Raw genomic sequence first — 23,469 nt, 5'->3', positions numbered from 1 at the left:
AGATTTTTATTTTTATATTGCGGCACGCGCTGTTGGGGCAATAACAAAACTGTGGAGTCTTATCGTCAGACATTCGGAGAGGCCAACCAGAACAGTGTTGCGTATGAGTGATATTTTCAGATAATCTTTAATTATTGTGTGTTAATCTTTGTAGACGCAATGGTGCTATCATTTAATTGTAAATTATTTATTATTTTTAAATATATTAAATAAAAAATTATATGTTTATGTTTGTGTCGCAAAGCTGCATTTTATATTCTATTCTTTTCCAGAAACTTTGAACTCTGAGGCAACGGTCTCTCAAATAAGAAAAATAAACCATTATTAAAGCCCCTTAACTTTTCGATTAGATTAGCAGAATTGGGATTATTCGGATCGTTGGGTGAGTGGAGATAAGAAGAGCCACGCCTCCGTCTGAATGGAAATCTTTCACAAGCAAAAAAATATTGCCAGTCAGAGCTAATTACTGGACCTGCCATATCTTATCAGCTATTTGAAATTCAAAAGTTTAAATATTAATACTCTATCGTGAATTTGGTGAGTCCCATAGGCTTTTTTTAGTTTAAAGAGTATTCAAAAGTTGTTTATTCTAGGATGGTTTTTTATTTTGTCTGATATTTCTGATATCATATACAAAAATAAAGACCAGTGGCACTTTCATACACGTGCCGCCGATTTTGGACCGAATTCCTTATACACACAAGATAAAGTCAAAGTGTGAAATATTTCTAGTGATACAATATGGCTCAAGGTTCTTGAACTAGGAATTCTGATAACTCTGTATCGTTCACCAAAATTGTTGTAGGGAAAAGTTATATGACTGATATCTGGTTGAATGCCACCTGCAGCTTCTAAACATAAGCTTCAAAGAATTAAAAAATAATTCAATTAAATATTCCCATGAATAAATTTATCAAAGTCCAAAGTTCGCATGAAGATATCTTGGATAAATATTTGAATGACCTTCAAGATTGTTAACATTATAAGGCCATCATTTTTCTAAAAATTAACCATAATAAGAATAGCCAAAGGAACATTTACAATTTCAAAGCATATTTGAGTATGCTCGTTGAATATCATACTAAACATAACATTTGTAAATTTAATTATACATGTGCAAGATAAAAACTAAACTTTAATGATTGTTGTTTTTACATAAACTTTACGGATTTTCAAAAATATGTAGCATACTTACTCACAAACCTATCGATAGGCAAAAACCAAAAAGGAGCTTTTCCGGTACCATATTTAAGTAATCGAAAAACAGCCACACTATTCTTGGCCTCCGACCGTCACTATTCCAAATTAATTTATTTGTTTTTGTCGCTTCGTTGGGCTTGTTTGTCGAGTTCTCCACGATGTCTATCTACGCCAACGTACAAAAGGGGCCTGCCATCGAGGTCTTTGCCTTGACACAGGCCTTTAAGGACGACACTCATCCCAACAAGGTCAACCTGTCGGTGGGCGGTAAGTGTGCGAGTGATAAGTGACAACAGGAGTCGGCTTTTCTCTGCGACTATGCATATAGTATGACTATGGGCTGTGTGTGCTGTTTGCATGTGTATAGTATGGTGCTAACACAATTTGCTATCATTTGTTAGTTGAATTGCCCGTGCAATCCACCTTCTCCTCCATTCCCAGAGCGCCCATTTCCGCCGGCGTCACCCAACCATCCCACTGGAGGTCATTTGGAAGTCATATTGTCATATAAAGTATATGCGTTTTCCTGTCCTTCTCCGACAGTTTTCCACATATGCGATTTTTAATTGATTAGGGTATAGTTATTAATATTTTTCACAACTCAACAAGAAGTAGTAGAACGGTAGAAAATTTTAAGCTTTTTTGTTGAAAATGATAGATGATAGAAAATATTAAAGGAAAACAGACAGTTGTTATGGTTACAAAATAGATAAATATAGAGAGTTTGTTTTATTTATATATTTCAGTTTTTCTTTAGGTTTTTTTTGCAAAGTATATTTAAAGCTTTGAAAGGTTTTAAATGCAAGTTATTTTCTTCTAACTATTCGAATTATTTATATTTTAGTTATAGAAATTAAAATAGTTTACAATTAGAGGTTTTAAAATAATTAATCACCAGTTGTTCTAAGACATTCATCACTTTCACCTCATAGGGCATTTCTTTTGTCGCCTTTCTTAATCTCAAAAGCAACTTTTGACGTCAGCTAGCACTGTATTTAGTATTTAGTTTTTGTCCATGTGGACGATGGATGATAAGCCCACTTGTGTGCGAGCTTTGCAGCAGGTACAAACAAAAAACAGGACAAAAACAAAGCCCAGCAATCTTGAAGCACTACAACCACACACCCGGTGGGGTCGTCCAAGAGCAAAAGTTTTTGATTTGTTGGCGGTCATCGCTTCACCTTTCTATATTTATGGATGTTGTTGCATAATTTAAATAACAATTCCCACCAGCAAACCTGCCGATTATACTCTCAGGTTAATGACCCCTGCTTGTGTAATGTTGATTTATTTAAATTAGGCATTCGTATTTCAGTTAAAATGAATTCATATACGTATTTTTACAAATATCACATGATGGTTTAGCCTCTTAATTGATATGTTTTGCGTTTCAGAAGTCTTAGTTGTTTATTAAGCAGTCATAGGGTGTTGCTTTTCATGTTTATTTCCAGTTTTTTTTACAATGCTGCAAAAGAATAAATATTTTGCGACCAATTTGTCCAATTGGTTTCGAATAACACAAACGGCCGTCTACAATGTCAGTTGCGGCAATAAATAAACAATTTATGTGGCCTAGAAACAAGCCGAAAAACACTATCAGATATCAGATTCCATTTAGCATTACGGATTGATTGGACTTGTTAAGTTCACTCCGATAAGAATTAAACATTGTTACCGATTTAAGGACTTTGAACAATGGATTCCCTCCAGCACTTAAGCCTCCTTGTACTTTGAAGAATTGTTGCTAATTCTATCTTTTTTAATTTCTATCTACAGCTTACAGGACAGATGCTGGAGAGCCGTGGGTACTGCCTGTGGTGCGACGCACTGAAATCTCCATTGCCAGCGATGAGAAAGTGAACCACGAATACCTGCCAGTGACTGGTAAGAGAATCTTAAAGCTAGAAGTTTCTTGTAATCCCTAATCCTTAATAAAATGATATTCCAGGACTCGATACCTTCACAACTGCAGCCACCCAACTGGTTCTCGGCACTGATTCTCCTGCTATTCAGGAAAATCGCGTAAGTATTTTGTAAAATTTTATTGTAAACTTCTATTAATATAATTTTTTCGCTGATAGGCCTTTGGAGTTCAGACCATTTCGGGCACTGGTGCTCTGCGCGTTGCTGCCGACTTCCTTCACACGCAGCTGAACCGTAATGTGGTCTACTACTCGAACCCCACATGGGAGAACCACCACAAGATATTCTCCGACGCGGGTTTCACCTCCCTGCACTCGTACCGCTACTGGGACCAGACCAATCGGAAGCTCGACTTCAAGAACATGGTAGCCGATTTGGATAAAGCTCCTCCTGGCGCCGTGATCATCCTACACGCCTGCGCTCACAATCCCACCGGAAGCGATCCAACCCACGAGCAATGGCAGGAACTGGCCGATTTGTTTGAACGCAAGAAGCTGTTCCCTCTGTTTGATTCGGCTTACCAGGGCTTTGCCAGTGGCGATCCCGACAATGATGCCTGGGCCGTACGTTATTTCGTGAAGAAGGGCTTTGAGCTCTTCGTCTGCCAGTCGTTCGCAAAGAACTTTGGTCTGTACTGCGAGCGTGCCGGAAACCTGACCGTGGTGCAACAGAACGCAGCTACCAAAGCGGCCGTGCACTCCCAGCTCACGCTGCTCATCCGTGGCCAGTACTCGAACCCCCCTGCCTATGGAGCCCGTATTGTGTCGAAGGTCCTGAACACACCAGAGCTGCGAAAGGAATGGATGGAGAGCATCCAGACCATGTCCAGCCGCATTCGCAAGATGCGCACGGCATTGCGCGAAAAGTTGGTTGCTCTGGGCACCCCTGGAACTTGGGACCACATCGTCAGCCAGATCGGCATGTTCTCCTACACCGGTCTCAACGAGAGTCAGGTGAAGGTGCTTATCAACGAGTATCACATTTATCTGCTGAAGACCGGACGCATCAACATGTGCGGCCTGAATACTGGAAACATCGACTATGTGGCCAAGGCGATCCATGCTGCTGTAACCGGCACTGGCGGTGACAACTGCCAATGTAAAAACAACCTGTAATCCAACTGTGGCTGGACTATATACGGAAAGGGGGACAACGATTAGCTAAACAACATATTACACAGTGTAGGCCCAACGTTGTCGGCACAATTAGCATTTAAATCAAACCAACAACTGCAATTACGTAAAATTTATACACGGCTTTATATGGATATATTTTAGAGTCTACATCTAAATCAGTATGAATATATAATTGAATTAAAGTTTATACAGATTATTCACTTTTATGCCGTCAAATATTGTTTGAATAATGTTTAGCTTGGTAAAATAATCCTTATTAACTTGTGTGTAGTACTAGATACAACGACAATAACATTACTGAAGTATTTATAAAGTGTAAGCTTTCTTGGGTGGTAATTATACTGAGTCTATTAAATCTAAACATTAAAATTTGATTTTTTATCAAGCTTATCAAATTTAAGCTTAAAATAACGACAGCTATAGCTAAACAACCTGTGGCTTCAAAAAAATAGCTAAAAGTAAACAAAAAAGTAGCTAATTTGTCATCACTACCTCCCTCATAGATAACAGCGTTCGCTGAACCTGGTCACACTACACATTTGACGCCAACACGGTTTTTTCGGAAAATTGATAATATTTGTTTGGTTATTGTTGATATAACCACTCACTAACCGTCCCACTATGGCCGAGGCAGACGATGGATCCGAGCTGCTGTTCTTTGATACGTTTTCCCACGAGGAAGTGACGGTAAGAGGTCCATCAAGTCCCCAGACGAAGTACTCACCCACACTTTTTTCATAGGACGTCAATTTGGATTTGGTGCAGTTTCCGAAGCCGGTTTTCATCACCCAGGTTAGAATCATTCCCCTGGGAGCCCGGGTGCAGGCTGACTTTCCCGGCGGAGTTCGGCTAGGAGCCACCAATCCATCCAAGTTCGATCTGGAGTTCTTCGTTAACGATTTGGGAATGCCCGGCGCTTCGGCTTTCGAGAACCTGGGACTTCTGCGGTACAACCAGAACGATTGCATCCACCTGGATTGTTCGCAAGAGAAGATACCTACGGATGGATTAGTGCTTCGTGGCTGGTACAGCACCATTACCTTGGCGGTCTACGGAATCCTCACCAATTCTGTCACCGAGCCCATTGCTAGTCCCACCCTACCCTGCGAACCCGTCGGCCCGGAGATGTGTAACTTGAGTGGGGAGGTTCTGTTGCAAGAGGATGTGTTGAAAGACGAGTGGCAAGAACCCATACCCACCGAAATTCTTACCGCCCACAAGGGCAATGTTAGCGACTATGATCCGGAGGAAATGGAATATACAATGCCGCGGGAACACTACCACCAGCATGCCGAGGAGCCAGATCAGCGGGACATGAGACGCATGCGTCGCTCCACTCATTCCACGGATCGCTCACCGCCACCACCTCGACGATCCCACACCCACTCGGAGAGCAATGACAGGGAGTACATAAGATGGTGAGTATATATATTAAAATATATTTATAATCCATATATAAACCTGTGTCTTCCAACTCAGTTCCCGTGACAAGGGTTCGAGGGATTGGTCAAGATCCCCCGAGTATTCCAGTCATCGTTCCAGAAGGAAGCGTTCGGAACGCTCTCGCTCGGATGTGGACGAGCACAAGTGGCCCAGGACTCCGCCAGCTTCAATTGATTCACCTACGCGACCACGGTCGCCTGATACAATGGATTACGAAGATGAAGACTCACGCTCTCACTACAAAATGCAAGCTTCCCACTACAGGCACTCCTCGGAATCGCTTCATCGAGGGGATAGGGATCGGGAGGATGAAGAGCGTTCGTGTACACCGCAGGAGCAGTTTGAGCCCATCCTCAGCGATGACGAGATCATTGGTGACGATGAGGAAGACGAAGCAGAAGATGCAGCGGCGATTGCAGAGTACGAAAGGGATTTGGAAGCAGCGGCGGCTGCAGCTCCTCCCGCCATCGACGCCTTCGAGCCGTGGCAAAAGCCTCTGCAGTTCTACGAAGGTGATCTGACGGTACACTTCACCAAAGAGTTGGAAACTCTGAGGCTGCTCTTCAAGAAGTTGGCTGTGCAAACGCGTTGCGAGAACGTGCCTGCTTTTAGTGAAGAGCATGGCGTTAGTGTGGATGAAAGGGAGCAGTTCGTCTATTTGGGAGAACAACTGAACAACCAACTGGCGTACTTGGCCCAAAACTACAAGCGACGCAACTTTGTGCTGCAACAGTTTTTCAGAAACGATGAAGTGCATCTGCGACAGGCGTCACATGTTTTGCAAATCGCTCTAAGTTTCCAAGCGGCCTGCATGCAGCCACAGCCAGCTTTTAAAATTCGACACATAAAGCTGGGAGCTCGGATGGCTGAACTTCTGGGCAGCAGCGAGGAGCTGTTCCAACACCTACTCAAGGAGCATCAATTCGACCCGTTCGACGCTGTTTTCAAACTGTATCACGAACCCTATATGGCTCTGTCCATCAAGCTGCAGCTTCTCAAAGCCGTGTATGCTCTTCTGGACACCCGCCTGGGAATTGAGCACTTTCTTAACTCGCCCACGAATGGATATGAAGCTATTATTGAAGCCCTAAAGTCGGCCAAGTTGACGCGAACGAAATATGCCCTGCAAGCCATCATCAAGAAGATGCATCTGTGGGAGGCCTTGGGATCTGTGCAACTTTGCTGCCGAAGGCTATTTGTGGATAGGGATCCGGATAAAAGTAAGGATGCCGAGTTCAAGACGGAGACAGTGATCCTTTGCAAAAAGATAGAGTACTCATTCCAGATGCTCATGGATGCGTTGAGCACCAGCCAGCTGAGCTACCAGCAACCACGTCGCTTCTTGCCAGTGTCCAAGAAGTTCGAGGTGGTCACCGATTCTATGGCCCAACGCAGCTTCGCCAATGCTCTGCAGTCCTTCTTGAAGCACCACGCTGTGGCGGAATCCCTGCTGTTGATGCTGGGAAACTGCAAGATGTTGCCAGCTTCCACATATCTGTGCATGCTAGATCTTATGCACGCCCTGTTCCGTTCACACGTCGGCATCGATTACTTTGTGGACGATGCCTTTCCTGTTACCCAGGCCATTGTGGCCATTCTGCTGGGGCTAGATGACCTGCCCAGGAGCCTGGAGGAGGAGATACCCAAACTGGAGGAACCTGAAATGGATGTTAAGCCCACGGAAACTACGGAGGAAGCAGCAGATGCAGAAAAACCAAGTGAACCCGCCGAACAGGAGGATACAAAACCAGCTGCTGTTCCTGCTGCTGCTCCTCCAACGAGACAGAGGCCAATCCTGCGGCCAGTCCTCCCCCGACTTGCCAGGTTGGGTATCGAAATGTCATACAAAGTTCAAACTCGCTACCACCTGGATGCCATAGTCTATGCCCCGGAATACGATGCTGTGCGCTTGTCCACCCACATGCACGCCATTTACTCGCAGACCTGCGATCCCTCCGGCAGGCAGCATACCGTGGAGGTGTTGGGACTAAACAACAATCTCAAGATATTCATGGACCTGATCAAGAAGGAGCAGCGATTGCAGACGCAGCGTCAGCTGAGTTCTCCGGGCATGAAGTACAAGAGCCCGGTGCTGAGTTACGCCGTGGACATGGTTGATGCTTGTGTCCGTTACTGCGAGCAGTTGGATTACCTCATTGAACACGGAGGAGTGATACTGGAGCTGGCCAAGAACCACGACACTTTCGAGCCTTCGGTTTCGGCTGTTTTGCAAGAGATGTACGTCTACATGAAGCCTCTGGAGGCCATCAACGTGTTTGTTTACGATGATATCATGCCATTGGTGGAGGTGATTGGACGGTCCTTGGACTACTTGACCACATTCCCTGGGGACCTTATAATGGCCCTTCGAATCCTGCGGTACCTCTCCATCAGCAAGCCCATCGACGGACAGAAACCAACGCCAGTAACTGAGGAACTGAAGCACCGCTTCGTCGCCCTTCAGTTGTACTCGGCTGATGGCGTTCAGCTGTGCATCCAGATCATGGAGCGGCTGTGCACCTACTTTGAACAGCCGGGAGATCACTCGCCCGCTTTGATGACGATTCAAGGGGTGCACTGTTGCCAGATCATGCTTCCCACCCTGCAAATATTGAGGGAGCTGCTTTCGTATGCTATTCTGTGCAGAGATGGGACCTACAAGGATCTGACAGCCATTGATCACCTGGTGAAGGTCTACTATCTGCTGTACTACTATCCAACACGGTGTCAGGCAGGCGCTGAGGTGGAGCAGTGCAAGATGGAGGTAGTCCAAACTCTACTGGCCTACACGCAGCCAAATGAACAGGATGAGGAGTCTCTGCACAAGTCTCTGTGGACTCTGATGGTCAGGGAAGTTCTCAAAAACATCGATGGACCTGCTCATTTTATTCCGGGTAGGTTCTTGTAATTTGTTAAGCAAGTTTGTAGTCACTAACTCTATCTTGTCTTGTAGGACTTAAACTTTTGGCGGAGCTCCTTCCATTACCGCTGCCGATGCCCCAGCCCTTGTGTGACCAGTTGAAACAGCAGCATAAGCAGCGCCTGATAACTGAAAGGAAACTGTGGTCCGCCCACTTGCATCCGCAGAGCGGCCAGATAGCCAAGCTGGTGGAAGCCCTGGCTCCGTCCAGTTTCCCCCAGCTTTCGGAGATGTTGCAACGTGTCTGCATGCAGCTCTCAGATTTGGCCCCCAATATGACCCTGCTCATTGCCAAGACTATTACGGAGCTGCTGTGTAACGAATATCAGACCTCCAATTGCATCCCAACCACCAACTTGGAGAGACTGCTCCGCTTCTCTACGCGTCTCTGTGCTTTTGCTCCTTTGAAAAGTTCCATGCTGTCCATACTATCGGGCAAGTTTTGGGAACTGTTCCAATGCCTCTTGGCTCTGAATGAGTTTAACGAGGTGGTCTCAAACTGCCAAGAAGCAGTGCATCGTATCTTGGACAGCTTTTTGGACTCTGGAATTTCGTTGATTTCTCATAAATCGACCGCTGCTCCAGCTCTCAATTTGGCAGCAGCTCTGCCGCCCAAGGAACTTATTCCCAGGATTATAGACGCGGTTTTCAGCAACCTTACGAGCGTGGAGGTCACCCATGGCATCTCCATTCTGGCTGTGCGCAATATGGTCATCCTTACGGAACATGAGTAAGAGTTTATTGATTCTATATAGTTGTGATTCTTATCCGTCTTTATTATCTTTCCAGCTTTACCTTCTACCATCTAGCCCTGTTGCTGAAACAAAAGATAACAGAGTTCCAGGCTTGGATGGAGCGTGTCATCCTGCATAACGAGACCGTGGAGTATAACGCCAACATTGAGTCGCTGATCCTCTTGCTGCGGTCTCTGACGCAAATCGAACCACCACCCGCCATGTCAGCGATGCCTCATCGAACCCTTAAGCTGGGCGCTTTGGAGTTGGCTCAACTACTAGAGTTCCAGGACATTGATCTGTGCAAGCCACCAGTGCTGACTCGCATTCTGTCCGTGATGGAGAAACACAAGGCGGTGGCCAATGAGGCAGCTGTCAGTGACTTGAAGCAACTGATTCTACTGTATGCCTCCAGACAAGAGGCAGCAATAGCTCAAGGTGCCAGCACAGACACCACTGTTGAGGGGGAGGGGGAAGCCAATCCAAACAGCAACCCTCTGAGTGTAGAACCCTATCTTCCACAAGCCGAGGGTATCGTCTCCCAGTACGAAGCACGTCCGATCTTCACGCGCTTCTGCGCCACAGCAGAAAATGCTCACCTAACGGCGCGCTATTGGCTTGAGCCGTTGCCCATTGAGGTGATCGAGGACATGAATGAGCCCCTGTACGAACGCATAGCCTGCGACCTAACTGACTTGGCAAATGCCTGTCTCAATCCTGATCTGAATGCTGCTGGAGATAACAAGAGGACAATCAATCTTTCGGGATCCCCTCAATCCAATAGGGAGATGACGCCAACAGCCCCTTGCTTCCGTACCCGGCGCGTTGAAGTGGAACCAGCCACAGGCCGTCCGGAGAAGAAAATGTTTGTTTCGTCCGTCAGGGGTCGAGGATTTGCCCGTCCCCCGCCATCTCGCGGTGATCTGTTCCGGTCACGACCGCCAAACACATCTAGACCCCCATCCCTACATGTTGATGACTTTTTAGCGTTGGAAACTTGTGGAGCCCAACCCACAGGACCAACGGGCTATAATAAGATACCTTCCATGCTCAGAGGATCCAGGGTGGGACGCAACCGAGGATCCCGCATCTCAGCAGCGGCTGCTTTTAGGTAAGTATTCCCTAATCGGTTCAGTTTAAAAGATTTTAAAATATTTATTATCTGTGGCAGGCAAAAGAAGCTGATGCGCATTGGTTCACCTTCCAGTTGGGCTGAATCCCCTGGCTCTTACCGCTCCGGCAACTCAGAATCCCACTTTGGCAGCAGTGACTCACACTACTCATCGTCCCACTACAGTGGGCGCTCCAGGGGACGTGGCTTGCGTTCCAGACCATCCTACTTACGCTAAAGTTTAATTCTTGGAGACCGTCTACCAGTTTGATTTCGTGAATGTTTGTTCATATATTGTGTTTCATTTGTATATCCTTCCGCGATAATATTTTTAAGTTTAAAGTCTATGTTCTAAAGTTACTTTTTAAGCGAATCTTTTACTTTTAATCTCTTAAGCATTGTTTCAATTCCAATTGACGAATATTTGTAAAAAGGTTTATTTTTGAAATCAGATTAATAATTGAAATATTTAAATGATACATGAATTTAAATTTAGCATTCCGTGACTACACTATGCAAACGTATGTCGTGCGACTCCATGGGCAGCTCCTCGTTGCTGACGATCTGCTCGTTCAAGGCCAGGGCCATGAGGGAGATCTTCTTTTGCGGATACTTCTCTGCGTGCTGCCGAAGGAAAGTATCATAGTACCCCATTCCATGACCCATGCGTCCTCCAGATCGGGTGAAGGCCACGCCGGGCACAAGGAAAAGATCAATGCCGTGGCCTAAACAGAAGCATTCAATGAGAGATTAAGAAACGTGTCCTATGCCCTTAAAACTTACCATTAGTCATTGCATCTTCACGTTGTTCTTTAAAGTCTGGCTGCTTTATGTTCCACTTGGTCACTGGGAGATTCTGGTACTCTTCCATGCAACGTAAACGCACCATCTTCATCTTGTTGCCCTCGTAGGTGGGCACAAACACCATCTTCTCCAGACGAAACATCTCGGAGAGCAACTCATTAGTGTCCAGTTCGGTGCTGGTGCTCAGGTAAATGCTTACACGTTGGGCCTGCCGGAAAACGTCACTGACAAGCACCTGAGAAAGGAATGGATATGGTGAATCCCAATAGGGAAATTATATTTATGTGTTACCTTTGCGGTGACTGCTTGTGATTGCCGGACAATGTTCTCCGGATCCAGGCACTTAAGGGTGTCTTTGATGCGCTTCCTAAGCGCCGCTTTCACGGTGTTCTGGATTGTCGCCGCCATCGGAGGAACTGCACACTCGAGCGAACCGGTGAGAACTGTTTCCAACCGCCTATTCAGCGTTTACGACGGGCATCTGTAGGTCTCCCTTGTTCTTATCAGTTACTTAGCTGCCCCCCGGCTATCAGTCCGCGACTCTCCTTTCCAGACTTGTTCGTAAACAAATGGAGGGGGAGGTAAGCTGGCCCATAAAGTGACTCTGGGGGAGCATAAAACAGCTGATTGGCATTCACAGTGATCAGGTGAAAATAATTAATTTTGGGGTCATTTTTTCTCAAATTTTCCTAACTTGATTTTTATATAATGTGAGGTTAAATTCTATGCAACTTTTAGAAAATAGTTTTTTTTTGAATAACTTAATTACATAAACTTTATTTTGAGAAAATAGTTATTTAAATACAAATCAGACATTATTTTGTTTCTGCATTCCATAGTGAGAGATCACTTCTTTTTAGTCTCAGGTGCCTTAGTATCTGTCTTGGTCTTCAGATTTTTCAATTGCTCTTTTTGCTAAAAGTAAAAAAATCTTAAAAGTTTTTAAAATTCAATAAAATAATATAAATTCCCACCTGTTTGTAAAAGAACTCTTCCTCCCGGGCAGCCTCCATTTTTCCAAAGGAACCGCCTGCCTCGCGAATGGTCCCACCACCACCGCCTCCCTTTCCTGCTCCACTTCCCAGTTCACCGACCTGTGACATTTTCAAGTGCCTGCCACAAAAGTTGCAATATAGTTCTCGAATTCTTATGCAATTTTGACCCAATTTATGAAAACTTACTGAATTTGCTTGGGATACAAACGCTGACTGAAACGGCGCAGGGTAAACATGTTTCTCTTTTATAGCGCCGATTTATATAGTATAGTTAAGCTATATATAAGGGGTGATTTGTCGCAACGATTTCGCCGACTGGTGAAAACAGACTATTCAAAATAAAGACACAGGCGGTGCTAAAAATATTTATTGGGGGAGGGAGATGGAGCACCTTTTTAGTGATGGGGCACGGAAAAATATTTGATTAGTTCTAAAGGATTTATTTGTTTAAAAGACTAATTTTATTTTTATTAAGAATATAGTTCCAAGCCCTTTTTCCCCCTTTTTGAGTATATAGTTTCCCTCTCCAAACAAATATGTCAGCACCTTTGAACCCTGACCTGCCAACTCAATATAAAATAAACGGTTTTTTTTCAAATTTTAAACGCATAATTTTTATTATATTGGCAATGTATTTCCAAACTCATTGTTCTAACCGGTAACTATTGATTTTATTGGGCAATTGGTAGGGCTTCCTTAACGTCGAGGCCTACTTGCTCCGAAAAATGAACGCATAACTAACATTATTAAGAAACAAGGAACTATTTTATGGTGTGCGAATCGGGTTTGAGATGTTCCATAACATCAGTGGCAGTGTTATTCAAGACGCGTTGTTGTGCTTCGTCTTGGGCACGGTCATGTAATATTTTCAAGTTATCAGCAGTCTAAGGATATGTAGTAAAAAATAGGGTTATATTTTTTTGCAAAAAAAGGGTTACAAAGTTTTCATACCTCGTTAAGAAAGAAAGCCTCCTCGAGTACATTCTTATGCTTATTCATGCACGATGTGTTGGCAATAGATGAGTGATCCAGAGTCTTTTGGAATTCGTCCCAGTTGGGCATGTAGTCGACTTCGTCCTTCTTTGACTGCATTTTGTTCACCAGGCTTTGGGTCAAAGAAATGAAATACTCCTCCTCTTTCAGACCGCCTTGGAGCTTGCCCAGACCGCCGCCCCAAAGGAATACATTCGGTGCTTTTTTTTCGTCAGAAAAGGACTTTTTCGGATTGAAACCGAACCTAGGAGGATATTCAAATATATACGATTTATAAGGAAGTGTAGTAGATATACTTACGACTGTGGTAAACGTTGGCTCAACCTACGTTGCAACAATCCAGCACAAAACATTTTTGCACTTGAAAGATAAATATACATATGAAAATATTACAGAATCTTAAAAATAGTAGACAAATTAGACGAAAGAAACCCCTTAGACTACTGGATTAAATGATTCTTTAAGACTGTTTTATTCTCTTCTCTTTTCAGAAAGAAACTCTTTTCAAAGGCAACTGCGATTGATAATATTGTTAGATATTTGATAAGTCTTTGTTTAAAACTCAAAAACAGATTGTTAACTATCGATTAAAACGGAAAATCGTTTAAGGTACTCCGCTTAAGAATCGGATGAGAATTGAGGAAGATATAGCCATCACAGTGGACCCCATAGGGGAAAACCACATTTTCACGGGAACCCATCAGAAAAATGGACAAAAAATCGAAAAAATATTTTGTCTCAGGATTTTGATGCAGAATGGTGGAGAATCGATATAGAAATCGTTTAAGGTACTCCGCTTGAGAATCGGATGAGACTAGGGGAAGATATAGCTATCACCGTGGGCCATATACGGAAAAACCTCATTTTCAAGGGACCCCATCAGGAGAAATGGAAAAAAAATCGAAAAAATATTTTGTCCCAGGATTTTGATGCAGAATGGTGGAGAATCGATATAGAAATCGTTTAAGGTACTTTGCTTAAGAATCGGATGAGAATAGGGGAAGATATAGCTATCACCGTGAGCCATATATGGAAAAACCTCATTTTTAAGGGACCCCATCAGGAAAAATGGACAAGAAATCGAAAAAATATTTTGTCTCAGGATTTTGATGCAGGATGGTGGAGAATCGATATAAAAATCGTTTAAGGTACTCCGCTTGAGAATCGGATGAGACTAGGGGAAGATATAGCTATCACCGTGGGCCATATACGGAAAAACCTCATTTTCAAGGGACCCCATCAGGAGAAATGGAAAAAAAATCGAAAAAATATTTTGTCCCAGGATTTTGATGCAGAATGGTGGAGAATCGATATAGAAATCGTTTAAGGTACTTTGCTTAAGAATCGGATGAGAATAGGGGAAGATATAGCTATCACCGTGAGCCATATATGGAAAAACCTCATTTTTAAGGGACCCCATCAGGAAAAATGGACAAGAAATCGAAAAAATATTTTGTCTCAGGATTTTGATGCAGGATGGTGGAGAATCGATATAAAAATCGTTTAAGGTACTCCGCTTGAGAATCGGATGAGACTAGGGGAAGATATAGCTATCACCGTGGGCCATATACGGAAAAACCTCATTTTCAAGGGACCCCATCAGGAGAAATGGAAAAAAAATCGAAAAAATATTTTGTCCCAGGATTTTGATGCAGAATGGTGGAGAATCGATATAGAAATCGTTTAAGGTACTTTGCTTAAGAATCGGATGAGAATAGGGGAAGATATAGCTATCACCGTGAGCCATATATGGAAAAACCTCATTTTTAAGGGACCCCATCAGGAAAAATGGACAAGAAATCGAAAAAATATTTTGTCTCAGGATTTTGATGCAGGATGGTGGAGAATCGATATAAAAATCGTTTAAGGTACTCCGCTTGAGAATCGGATGAGACTAGGGGAAGATATAGCTATCACCGTGGGCCATATACGGAAAAACCTCATTTTCAAGGGACCCCATCAGGAGAAATGGACAAAAAATCGAAAAAATATTTTGTCTCAGGATTTTGATGCAGAATGGTGGAGAATCGATCCAGAAATCGTTTAAGGTACTCCGCTTAAGAATCGGATGAGAATTGAGGAAGATATAGCCATCGCCGTGGGCCATATAGGGGAAAACCCCATTTTCAAGGGGTCGCATCAAGAAAAATTGACAAGAAATCGAAAAAATATTTTGTCTCAGGATTTTGACGCAGAATGGTGGAAAATCGATCCAGAAATCGTTTAAGGTACTCCGCTTAAGAATCGGATGAGAATTGAGGAAGATATAGCTATCACCGTGGGCCATATACGGAAAAACCTCATTTTTAAGGGACCCCATCAGGAAAAATGGACAAGAAATCGAAAAAATATTTTGTCTCAGGATTTTGATGCAGGATGGTGGAGAATCGATATAGAAATCGTTTAAGGTACTCCGCTTAAGAATCGGATGAGAATTGAGGAAGATATAGCCATCGCCGTGGGCCATATAGGGGAAAACCCCATTTTCAAGGGGTCCCATCAGGAAAAATGGACAAAAAATCGAAAAAATATTTTGTCGCAGGATTTTGATGGAGAATGGTGGAGAATCGATCCAGAAATCGTTTAAGATCCTCCGCTTGAGAATCGGATGCGAATTAGGGAAGATATAGCCATCGCTCTGGCCATATAGGAGAAAGCATGCGATACCATATGCGATATTTGTGATAAATATTTGATCTTAACCGCCAGGGTATCCCAACTGCGGCTCCGCCCAAAGTTAGCCTAATTTTATAATTTTAATATAATTTTTTAATAATTTTGAGGTCATTGGCAGGCACTGTCCCATAAGGGGTCCCTGTTTTCGTCGATACTGCCCGCCCATCACTAAATGTCACATCCTGTCAAAAAATATACACAATTTTGAATGAGTACTGAATCAAAAACATAAACTACAGAAAGAAGAAAATAATGATTTCAAAAAATATCGCAGTATCCGGCGCCCAGTACATCCAAGCAACCCCAGTAAGTGGCAGTCTAGTTAAGTGTCGCAATGAGCAGATGTAGTAATCCACATTTTGTATCCAATGCAAGCCAGCACACGCGCTTCAGTCAGCAACAACGAAAACCACGCCATCACCAGGTTTAGGACGGAGGACCAAACTGGCGGCCCCAAAGACAAGATCGGCGGCGGTACTACTGAAGCGCCGGAGCCGCCGGAGTCGAAACGATGGAGGACTTGATAGTTCCAGTACAGGCGGTGGTGTAGGCGTCCGTGTAGGGCCAGGAGCTGGGGGAAGCGGTACCGGTACCGGTGCCGGAGCAGGCCGAAATATTAACAATGCTCAATCAAATAGTGAAGAACCCTGCCAATTTGTTCCTGTGCGTCGTAAGCCATTAGGAGAATATATGAAACTTGCTCCTGCAGTGGTCTATATTCCGCCTCCACCTCCGCCGGCTCTTACCTATGCCGCAGCTGTGGGAGGTGTATCAGGAGCAAGGTACAACGGCGTCAAGGTAATCATCTCGCCGCGTTTGAAGCGTGCCAGCAAACCCGGGAAATCGAACAAGAACAAACGGCCCAAGAAGCCACAAAACACTAAGCCAGGTAACCAGTTCAGCATATTCGCAGCGGAGCAGCCAAAGGCGCACATTGTCCATGTGGATTCCAAAACTTTTCAGGCGGAGAAGCAGCAGCCTGTCAAAGGGAAAGCGAAGCGGGTGAAGAAGGCCAAACCCAAGACAGACCCGAAATTGCCCCAGAATCAGCCGAAGCCAAAGATTCCTGCGCCAAAAGCGAAACACAAAAATGGAACCACGATTCCCCAGACACCAACGGCGGCATCCACGTCGACAAACAAGACCCCAAAGCCAAAGGTTCCTGCTCCAAAAGCTAAAGAAAAAAAGCAAACAGCAATTACCCAGACACAAACGCTGGCTTCCACGTCGTCAACCTCAGAAACCCAGACGCCAAGCCCTGTACCGCTAGCTCCTGAACCTATATCATCCACACAGGCACCGGAGCCACCAAGAGAATTTAACGATTCCTTCAGCTATCTCAGCTATCACCATGAGAAACTCCAGCGCATCCTGGCCGTCCAAACAGCTGGCATGCATCCTGTTCTCGCCCGTGATCCTCAAGGCCCACCATTAGCATCTGCATCTGGCTATGCAGGAGAACCAGCATCCTCCAGTTCGAATTCCACCTTCAGTGCGGCAGCCCAACATCCAGTGCAGCGGTATCCCATCGACAAGGACGATCGGCTATTAAAACGCTGCGAGTTAGAGGCCACCGCTCTGTTGGCACAAAACCAGGCAATGCTGCGTCTATGGATTAACCCTCATCTTTTTATCTCCTAGATAGCACCAGCCCGTTTCGCCCCCCGCCTCGAAAAATTCAAATTCATTAGTTAGTTTTGTGTGTTGATTTCAGTAATTCTGTTAAATCAAAATTTGAAAAATTACGGTCTATTGGCAGGCAAATTAGGGCTGCCAATTGCGCGAAGTTGGCAGCACAGTTTTTGAGTATATCCAAAAATATATAGTATTTTTTTCACATCTGGCGTTTATCGATAATTTTTTTCAAGGAATGAAATGGTTGCATCCAACTGCGTAATTTGGTGGAATATTGAAAAAAAGTAACTTTTATGTTTAAAAGTAAGATATTTTTAGGAAATTTTAAGCTTAAAGCTTATTTTTAGGCAATTTTCTTTCGGTATTTAAGCTTGCAAATTCAGTACCTAATTTAGGTACAAATTAAACAGTATTAGCAAGGACTATCGATTGTCGCGATAGACACCGAAATTCGTGGACTTAAATAGCTTAATTATTTAATTCCCTCCCAGATTATAAGTCGTTTTGATTTATTTAAAATTTATTTACATTAAATGGCTAAAAACAAAACTAATTAAAATGTAGCTAAAAGTAGCTAGAATGACAGGCTCTGTCCAAGTGGAATGGGTTCCAGTTTGTGGACATTAAAAGTAGCTAGATTTGACGAGAAAAGAGCTACGTTGGCAACACTGTTTGTAGTAATAATGACTAGAATAATCATTTTATTTCGGAATGTAAATCGGATGCTAAACAGGGGATATATTCCAAATCGGAAGTGCTAAATGTGCGGCGAACGAGAGACAATGCCGATTGAGTGAGGCTAGAACGAAATTCGGGCAGAGCGACCGCGCCGCGTGCGCCCCGCTTTTGCATTTGTGTGTGTATCATGGACAAGCTACGAAACAACAACAAGGAGAATGCACCCATCGAGTACCCCCACCCCCACTCCCATCCCCACCCACAGGCACCCCTACCACCGTTGGAGGGGGGAGGCGGATATGAGGATGCGGAAAGTAACAAGAGTACTCCCTACTTCACGCCTCTGGAGTTCCTGCAGACCTCCTTTGAGTTCCCCTCACCCACAGCGGAAAAGGTTCCTTCGGGAATCCCAGAATCCTCCGCCGAGGACGATGAATCCACGAGGGCCTGCTACACTCCCAAGCAGTTCACTATTGCCAGCGCCCACAATCCCCACCAGCAATCGCCCACGCTGATCCGCAAGTTCAAGCGCTTTTCGGTGTACGAACGGCGATCCTGCTCTCCCCACATCGCCTCCACCGCGGGAGAGGATCGGGGGGTTGGCGGCGGCGGGCGTGGTACTGACAAGGAGAATACCATGCCCAAGGGCGGCAGTGAGGAGCACGACCTGGAGAACAGCCTGTACCTGTCTAAGAGTGAGCACAACTCACCAACAATCATCTTCAAGGATGAATCCTCCACGACTCCGGGTGTCCATCACTTCAGCTACTCCCCCAAACTGCTCTCCTCCAACATCAACAACCTGAACCTATCCGGATCGCCGTTGAATATAATTAACTCCGCGGGATACAAAAACGGCAATTTCTTTCGATTCCCCGAGATCGACCACATGGTGCAGGTGCAGGATGTGCCGATGGAGATCTCCAACTTGGAGGATGCTGCCCTGGCAGTTGTGGAGCCCCAGGAGTACCAGGAGCAGCAGCAGCAGCACCATCAGCAGAAGTCGGAGGGTCGAAAGAACCGCAAGAATAAGAACAATCTCACCATTCGCATCACCGATGCTCCCATCAAGAGTTCCAATCAGCCCTCCCCGTTACCGAAGCCAAAAACCCCGACTATTAAGAGCACCAAAGAGAAGGCCCGATCCCTGGACTCTGCCGCCAACGAGTCGGAGCTTTCGATCGTGGTGCACAACATAACCGAATCTCACAGCAGTTGCGATGACATGGAGTCCGGGCATGGCAAACCATCGACCACCATCCTCCATCAGCACCTCCTGCAGCAACCCAACTCTGGAATCCACTCCACTTCATTGTCCCGCCTGGACAGCCATCTGAGCCTAGCCAACCAGAGACGGACGCCGCGACGAAAGTCCCCGGGAATCCACAACACCGACTGGATGATGTACCACCGCATGCAGAACCCGCATCACTGCAGCTCCACCGCCCAGAGTTCCCTGGATTCAGAGTCCAGTCTGACTCCCAGCCTGGGTGATTCGGAGCTAAGGTCCGCCTGCAGCGTGGACGGGGGCTCCAAGTTCGGTTTGGGTGCTAGCCTCGCCCCACGAAGCGCCCACAAGCACAACCTGGTCCTGCACTCGTCCAGCACGAATCTGAAGACGTTGCCCGAGTGCCGGCTGGTTGAGTTCTCCTCCTCTCAGGCTGGGACATCCAAGGAGTCGCCCTTCAAGCAAAAGTCCATGGACCTGCCGATGCCTACGCTCCAAACCAAGGCCACCCTGTCCACATCCTCCATGAATCTGCTCCAGCGAAGGGGGTCGACCCACAGCCTATCCCTCAACCTGCACAGTTCTTGCGGCAACCTGATGAACAGTGGGCTCAGCCTGTCCAACTTCAGTCTGGGAACCAACTCAAAGTCCAGCAACAACCTGGACACGGGTGCGACAAATCAAATACGAACGGATCAGCATGCCCAGACGCATCTGATGTCCGGCGGCAACCAAGGTAGTCGGCAAGGACAGTTCCGGAGGAGGGGATCGAATCACAGCATCACCCTGAAGGCGGGACACACCACCACCTCTTGCGGGGACCTGAATTCCATACAACAGCAACAGGCGATGCTAAACACTGAAAAGTACAACCGGTTGGGAATGCGCACCAATTCCACGGGCTCTGGCTCCGGCTCGGGCTCCAATGTGCCCACTCCGAAGAAAGGACTCCTGGAGAGGCGCGGCTCCAATCAGAGTCTCACACTCAACATGGGAAGCCTTCTTGGCGGAGCTACAACTGAGATTCATGTCCAGGACGTCAGCCAGCCGAAGGTAACCGTGTGCAGTTGTGCCGCTGGAAGCCAAGCCCCCCATCAGCGCAAGTTCTTCAGCACCGAGAACCTGAACAGCAGCAAGGCCAGCGGCCAGCAGTTCTTCGGACAGGTGTGCTTTGGATCCGCCTCGGACTTGCAACCCAATCCACAGCAAGAGGTCTCCGGACCAGATCAGGCCATTGCAGCCTCGTGCACCTGCGCAGGAGCAGTGCGCAATATCATGACGCGACCCTTGTCGCCCCAAACGACCAGTGAGGAGTTCAAGATCTACTTGGCGAGCATACAGATGCTCCAGAGCGCCACCAATCCCCTGAATCAGTTTGACTTGATCCGGTTGAACTATGTCTTTGACCATAGTTACCAGTCGAACAGAAACATCATAGAACAACCTCCACTGCTGGGAACCAATGGACGGGATGGCGAGACTCCGACGGATTTGGTGCCTCCCAGCTCGGAAGACAGTGAACTCCTGGCCTGCTATCAGGCGGTGGTCAAGAGAATTGTACAGTGTTTACCCCAACTGGAGGAGGACGAGCAGAAGCGTATCTTTCGGGACCTGCACAAGGAGTTTTGGGACCTGCCCTTAAACCACCAGGAAAAGCCCATGGTATTCGGATCGCAGACAAAGAATCGCTACAAGACGATCCTTCCGAACGAGCACTCCCGCGTCCTGCTGGAAAAGGAGTCCAATGAACTGATGAGCTTGCAGGAGGACAGGTTACAGACCATTGCCGTGGCCACTGGCGAGGAACAGCCCTACATCAATGCCAATTATATAAAGGTAAGCAGATATATTCTCCATTTGGCTTGTCATTAACCTATTTTATTCTATTTTAGGGACCCGACTACGTGTCCAAATGCTATGTGGCCACCCAAGGTCCGTTGCCGAACACCATCTACGAGTTTTGGCTGATGGTGTACCAGAACACTCAGCGCTACATTCGTCGCTGCGTGGACGGCGGAAGCAGTAACAGTCCCCACATCGATCGGGCGCACATACTCCAGCAATACTTCCAGAAGATTATCATGTTGACCAACTTTACGGAGGCTAACCGACAAAAGTGCGCAGTCTACTTTCCAGTCGAGCTGAACGAAATCTTTGCTGTGGCCGCCAAGTGCGAGGTGTTCCAGTTGAGTTCCCTGGCCCGGGACTATTTCGATCGCTACCTGACGCCCACTTCCGTGCCGGACACTGTGGTGGCATTGGCTGATTCGATCGACCAGGAACTCAGTGGACGCCACATTGGAGTCGAATCGGTTAAGGTGACGCTGGACGGCGATCTGCTGGGATCTTTGCCCGCTCAGAGCAGCTTTTTCCTGATCAAGAATGTTGGAATTGTGCGGAGGAACGGTTACTCGGTGAGGAAACTGGTGCTCCTCTACTGCATTCAGGTTCCGCAAAGTGGGTGCTACCATTTGCAAAAGATCTGCTGCTATCACTATTGGTATCCCGACTGGCCGGACCACCACTCGCCAAAGGACATCAACACGCTCTTGGATACCTGCCTTCATGTCCTGAATCTCGGAAAGTGCGAGTCGGAGTTCGACAACTACGACGAAAAGATGAGCGTGCGGAATGCCCACCTGGCGGCTCAGAGGCTGGAGATTTATCGACAGGACATATTCAATGCAGTCCAGCCGCTGCCGGTGATCCATTGTTCGGCGGGGATTGGGCGTACCGGATGCTTCACTGCAATCCTGAACGCCGTACGGCAGCTGCGCCAGTCGCTGGCATATTCCCTGACTGGAATGCTCACCAAAACCCTGACCAGCAACGAGGCAGATCAGTTTCTGTACCCCTCGGATAACGACAGCAGCTTCACGTGCAACACTATACGGCATATCAAGCACATTTTAAACAGCAAGGAGGACACGGAGGCGGTTGAGACGCCACCCTCCTTTGATCGGTTGCCAAAGATGCCGGAAATTTATGTGGACGTGCTGGGCATCGTGTGCAATCTGCGCCTGCAACGCGGCGGAATGGTCCAGAACTCGGAGCAATACGAGCTGATTCATCGAGCCATTTGCCTCTACTTGAAGCGCACACTTGCTTTAAGAAGATTTTAATGAAAGTATATAATAGAGATGAAACATTTTGACGACGAGTAGAAGAACAAAACACCAATTTACTATTTGTAATCGCAATTTTTGTGACCCTTATTTTAATGAACAAGCAACATTAACCAGAATCCAGAATCAGAAACAGAATCCATGGCTAAAAGAGTCTCGAAACAACACATACTTACATATATGGGATGGCATTTTCCGTACGGAATAGACGACATGCTCTCAATGTTTGCTAAATATTACTATTACCACATATTCTATATATATATATAAATGTTTATTAAGTGTTGGATGTATGTGTGTTAAATGTGTGCATGTACATAAGTGTAAATGTTTCCGACTTTTGGTGTGAACTATGCTTAAAGTAAAGTTAATTAACAATTATTATACCTTACCTTACCTTACCTTACCAAAATCACCAAAATTACCCCTACCCGAATCCGAATCCATTTTTAAGAAACTCGAAAGCTACGCCCATCGGTGAGTTGCTTTTGATGTTTGGATGGCGGGGAAAGCTCAAACCTTTTTCAAGTTGGAATCCCCCATAAAGGGTTCCATCTGACTAAAACACCAATTTCCCCAAAACCCGAACTGACAGCTCCACCGGCGGGCGGAGACCGGACCGGATTCTTGTATAAGAGTTCTTGGATGGAAAACCTAAGGAAAAATCTCGAAATTTAAAAAAGAAACCCATAAATAAATTGTATTAATGTTTATGCAATGGAACTAGTCAAATAAAACTTAGAAACATTTTAAATGTAACTTTAAATGTGTAAAATTCAATGTGTTTTTATTAATTTTTGGCGGAATTTATTAAATACTATTTTTTAAATAAGATTCAAGGAGATTTTTGACAAAAACCTTGTTAGAT

General features: G+C 45.5%; 7 protein-coding genes across 7 annotated transcripts; 4 read left to right on the top strand and 3 right to left on the bottom strand.

Moving 5' to 3' along the window:
- Nucleotides 1–1,254: 1,254 nt before the first annotated feature.
- On the top strand, nucleotides 1,255–4,459 carry Got1 (Glutamate oxaloacetate transaminase 1). Its single transcript, XM_017238465.3, has 4 exons — nucleotides 1,255–1,467; nucleotides 2,977–3,084; nucleotides 3,149–3,222; nucleotides 3,282–4,459. The coding sequence occupies exons 1-4, from the start codon at nucleotides 1,359–1,361 to the stop codon at nucleotides 4,236–4,238; spliced, it is 1,248 nt and encodes a 415-aa protein (XP_017093954.2). The 5' UTR covers nucleotides 1,255–1,358; the 3' UTR covers nucleotides 4,239–4,459.
- Nucleotides 4,460–4,781: 322 nt separating this feature from the next.
- Nucleotides 4,782–10,946, top strand: vir (VIR_N domain-containing protein). Its single transcript, XM_017238284.3, has 6 exons — nucleotides 4,782–4,946; nucleotides 5,001–5,677; nucleotides 5,739–8,596; nucleotides 8,656–9,352; nucleotides 9,412–10,467; nucleotides 10,528–10,946. Exons 1-6 carry the CDS (start codon nucleotides 4,881–4,883, stop codon nucleotides 10,703–10,705), a joined length of 5,532 nt encoding a protein of 1,843 aa, XP_017093773.2. The 5' UTR covers nucleotides 4,782–4,880; the 3' UTR covers nucleotides 10,706–10,946.
- Mthfs (methenyltetrahydrofolate synthetase) lies at nucleotides 10,881–12,001 on the bottom strand. Its single transcript, XM_017238287.3, has 3 exons — nucleotides 11,563–12,001; nucleotides 11,251–11,506; nucleotides 10,881–11,192 (listed from the first exon to the last, which is right to left on the bottom strand). Exons 1-3 carry the CDS (start codon nucleotides 11,677–11,679, stop codon nucleotides 10,960–10,962), a joined length of 606 nt encoding a protein of 201 aa, XP_017093776.1. The 5' UTR covers nucleotides 11,680–12,001; the 3' UTR covers nucleotides 10,881–10,959.
- Nucleotides 12,002–12,016: 15 nt separating this feature from the next.
- On the bottom strand, nucleotides 12,017–12,721 carry LOC108123202 (ATPase inhibitor A, mitochondrial). Its single transcript, XM_017238289.3, has 3 exons — nucleotides 12,453–12,721; nucleotides 12,246–12,384; nucleotides 12,017–12,186 (listed from the first exon to the last, which is right to left on the bottom strand). The coding sequence occupies exons 1-3, from the start codon at nucleotides 12,500–12,502 to the stop codon at nucleotides 12,118–12,120; spliced, it is 258 nt and encodes an 85-aa protein (XP_017093778.2). The 5' UTR covers nucleotides 12,503–12,721; the 3' UTR covers nucleotides 12,017–12,117.
- A 131-nt stretch (nucleotides 12,722–12,852) lies between these two features.
- On the bottom strand, nucleotides 12,853–13,735 carry LOC108123201 (uncharacterized). The gene is made up of 3 exons (XM_017238288.3): nucleotides 13,560–13,735; nucleotides 13,218–13,503; nucleotides 12,853–13,150 (listed from the first exon to the last, which is right to left on the bottom strand). Exons 1-3 carry the CDS (start codon nucleotides 13,637–13,639, stop codon nucleotides 13,028–13,030), a joined length of 489 nt encoding a protein of 162 aa, XP_017093777.2. The 5' UTR covers nucleotides 13,640–13,735; the 3' UTR covers nucleotides 12,853–13,027.
- A 2,355-nt stretch (nucleotides 13,736–16,090) lies between these two features.
- Nucleotides 16,091–17,774, top strand: LOC108123019 (uncharacterized). The gene is made up of 2 exons (XM_017237910.3): nucleotides 16,091–16,241; nucleotides 16,311–17,774. Exons 1-2 carry the CDS (start codon nucleotides 16,188–16,190, stop codon nucleotides 17,574–17,576), a joined length of 1,320 nt encoding a protein of 439 aa, XP_017093399.2. The 5' UTR covers nucleotides 16,091–16,187; the 3' UTR covers nucleotides 17,577–17,774.
- A 431-nt stretch (nucleotides 17,775–18,205) lies between these two features.
- On the top strand, nucleotides 18,206–23,376 carry PTP-ER (Protein tyrosine phosphatase-ERK/Enhancer of Ras1). The gene is made up of 2 exons (XM_017238398.3): nucleotides 18,206–21,312; nucleotides 21,369–23,376. Exons 1-2 carry the CDS (start codon nucleotides 18,436–18,438, stop codon nucleotides 22,596–22,598), a joined length of 4,107 nt encoding a protein of 1,368 aa, XP_017093887.2. The 5' UTR covers nucleotides 18,206–18,435; the 3' UTR covers nucleotides 22,599–23,376.
- The last annotated feature ends 93 nt before the right edge of the window (nucleotides 23,377–23,469 follow it).

This window comes from Drosophila bipectinata, chromosome 2R (assembly GCF_030179905.1).
Source record: "Drosophila bipectinata strain 14024-0381.07 chromosome 2R, DbipHiC1v2, whole genome shotgun sequence".
Classification (NCBI taxonomy): Eukaryota; Metazoa; Arthropoda; class Insecta; order Diptera; family Drosophilidae; genus Drosophila; species Drosophila bipectinata.
The sequence above is the reverse complement of the archived record's forward strand: the minus strand, read 5'-3'. Positions and strand labels throughout refer to the sequence as shown.

Excerpts from the sequence above, each read along its gene's own strand:
- LOC108123201 (XM_017238288.3), bottom strand. The coding sequence starts at position 13,639 with ATGTATATTTATCTTTCAAGTGCAAAAATGTTTTGTGCTGGATTGTTG. Across the intron at positions 13,504-13,559 it reads AGCCAACGTTTACCACAGTC|GTTCGGTTTCAATCCGAAAA; the intron begins GTAAGTATATCT and ends ATATCCTCCTAG. Across the intron at positions 13,151-13,217 it reads AGGCTTTCTTTCTTAACGAG|ACTGCTGATAACTTGAAAAT; the intron begins GTATGAAAACTT and ends ACATATCCTTAG.
- Mthfs (XM_017238287.3), bottom strand. The coding sequence starts at position 11,679 with ATGGCGGCGACAATCCAGAACACCGTGAAAGCGGCGCTTAGGAAGCGC. Across the intron at positions 11,507-11,562 it reads CACAAGCAGTCACCGCAAAG|GTGCTTGTCAGTGACGTTTT; the intron begins GTAACACATAAA and ends TTCCTTTCTCAG. Across the intron at positions 11,193-11,250 it reads TGAAGATGCAATGACTAATG|GCCACGGCATTGATCTTTTC; the intron begins GTAAGTTTTAAG and ends GCTTCTGTTTAG.
- LOC108123202 (XM_017238289.3), bottom strand. The coding sequence starts at position 12,502 with ATGTTTACCCTGCGCCGTTTCAGTCAGCGTTTGTATCCCAAGCAAATT. Across the intron at positions 12,385-12,452 it reads TTGTATCCCAAGCAAATTCA|GCACTTGAAAATGTCACAGG; the intron begins GTAAGTTTTCAT and ends CTTTTGTGGCAG. Across the intron at positions 12,187-12,245 it reads AAGAGTTCTTTTACAAACAG|CAAAAAGAGCAATTGAAAAA; the intron begins GTGGGAATTTAT and ends TTTTACTTTTAG.
- Got1 (XM_017238465.3), top strand. The coding sequence starts at position 1,359 with ATGTCTATCTACGCCAACGTACAAAAGGGGCCTGCCATCGAGGTCTTT. Across the intron at positions 3,085-3,148 it reads CGAATACCTGCCAGTGACTG|GACTCGATACCTTCACAACT; the intron begins GTAAGAGAATCT and ends ATGATATTCCAG. Across the intron at positions 3,223-3,281 it reads CTGCTATTCAGGAAAATCGC|GCCTTTGGAGTTCAGACCAT; the intron begins GTAAGTATTTTG and ends TTTCGCTGATAG.
- vir (XM_017238284.3), top strand. The coding sequence starts at position 4,881 with ATGGCCGAGGCAGACGATGGATCCGAGCTGCTGTTCTTTGATACGTTT. Across the intron at positions 5,678-5,738 it reads GACAGGGAGTACATAAGATG|TTCCCGTGACAAGGGTTCGA; the intron begins GTGAGTATATAT and ends CTTCCAACTCAG. Across the intron at positions 9,353-9,411 it reads GTCATCCTTACGGAACATGA|CTTTACCTTCTACCATCTAG; the intron begins GTAAGAGTTTAT and ends TTATCTTTCCAG.
- LOC108123019 (XM_017237910.3), top strand. The coding sequence starts at position 16,188 with ATGATTTCAAAAAATATCGCAGTATCCGGCGCCCAGTACATCCAAGCA. Across the intron at positions 16,242-16,310 it reads AGTACATCCAAGCAACCCCA|CCAGCACACGCGCTTCAGTC; the intron begins GTAAGTGGCAGT and ends ATCCAATGCAAG.
- PTP-ER (XM_017238398.3), top strand. The coding sequence starts at position 18,436 with ATGGACAAGCTACGAAACAACAACAAGGAGAATGCACCCATCGAGTAC. Across the intron at positions 21,313-21,368 it reads TCAATGCCAATTATATAAAG|GGACCCGACTACGTGTCCAA; the intron begins GTAAGCAGATAT and ends ATTCTATTTTAG.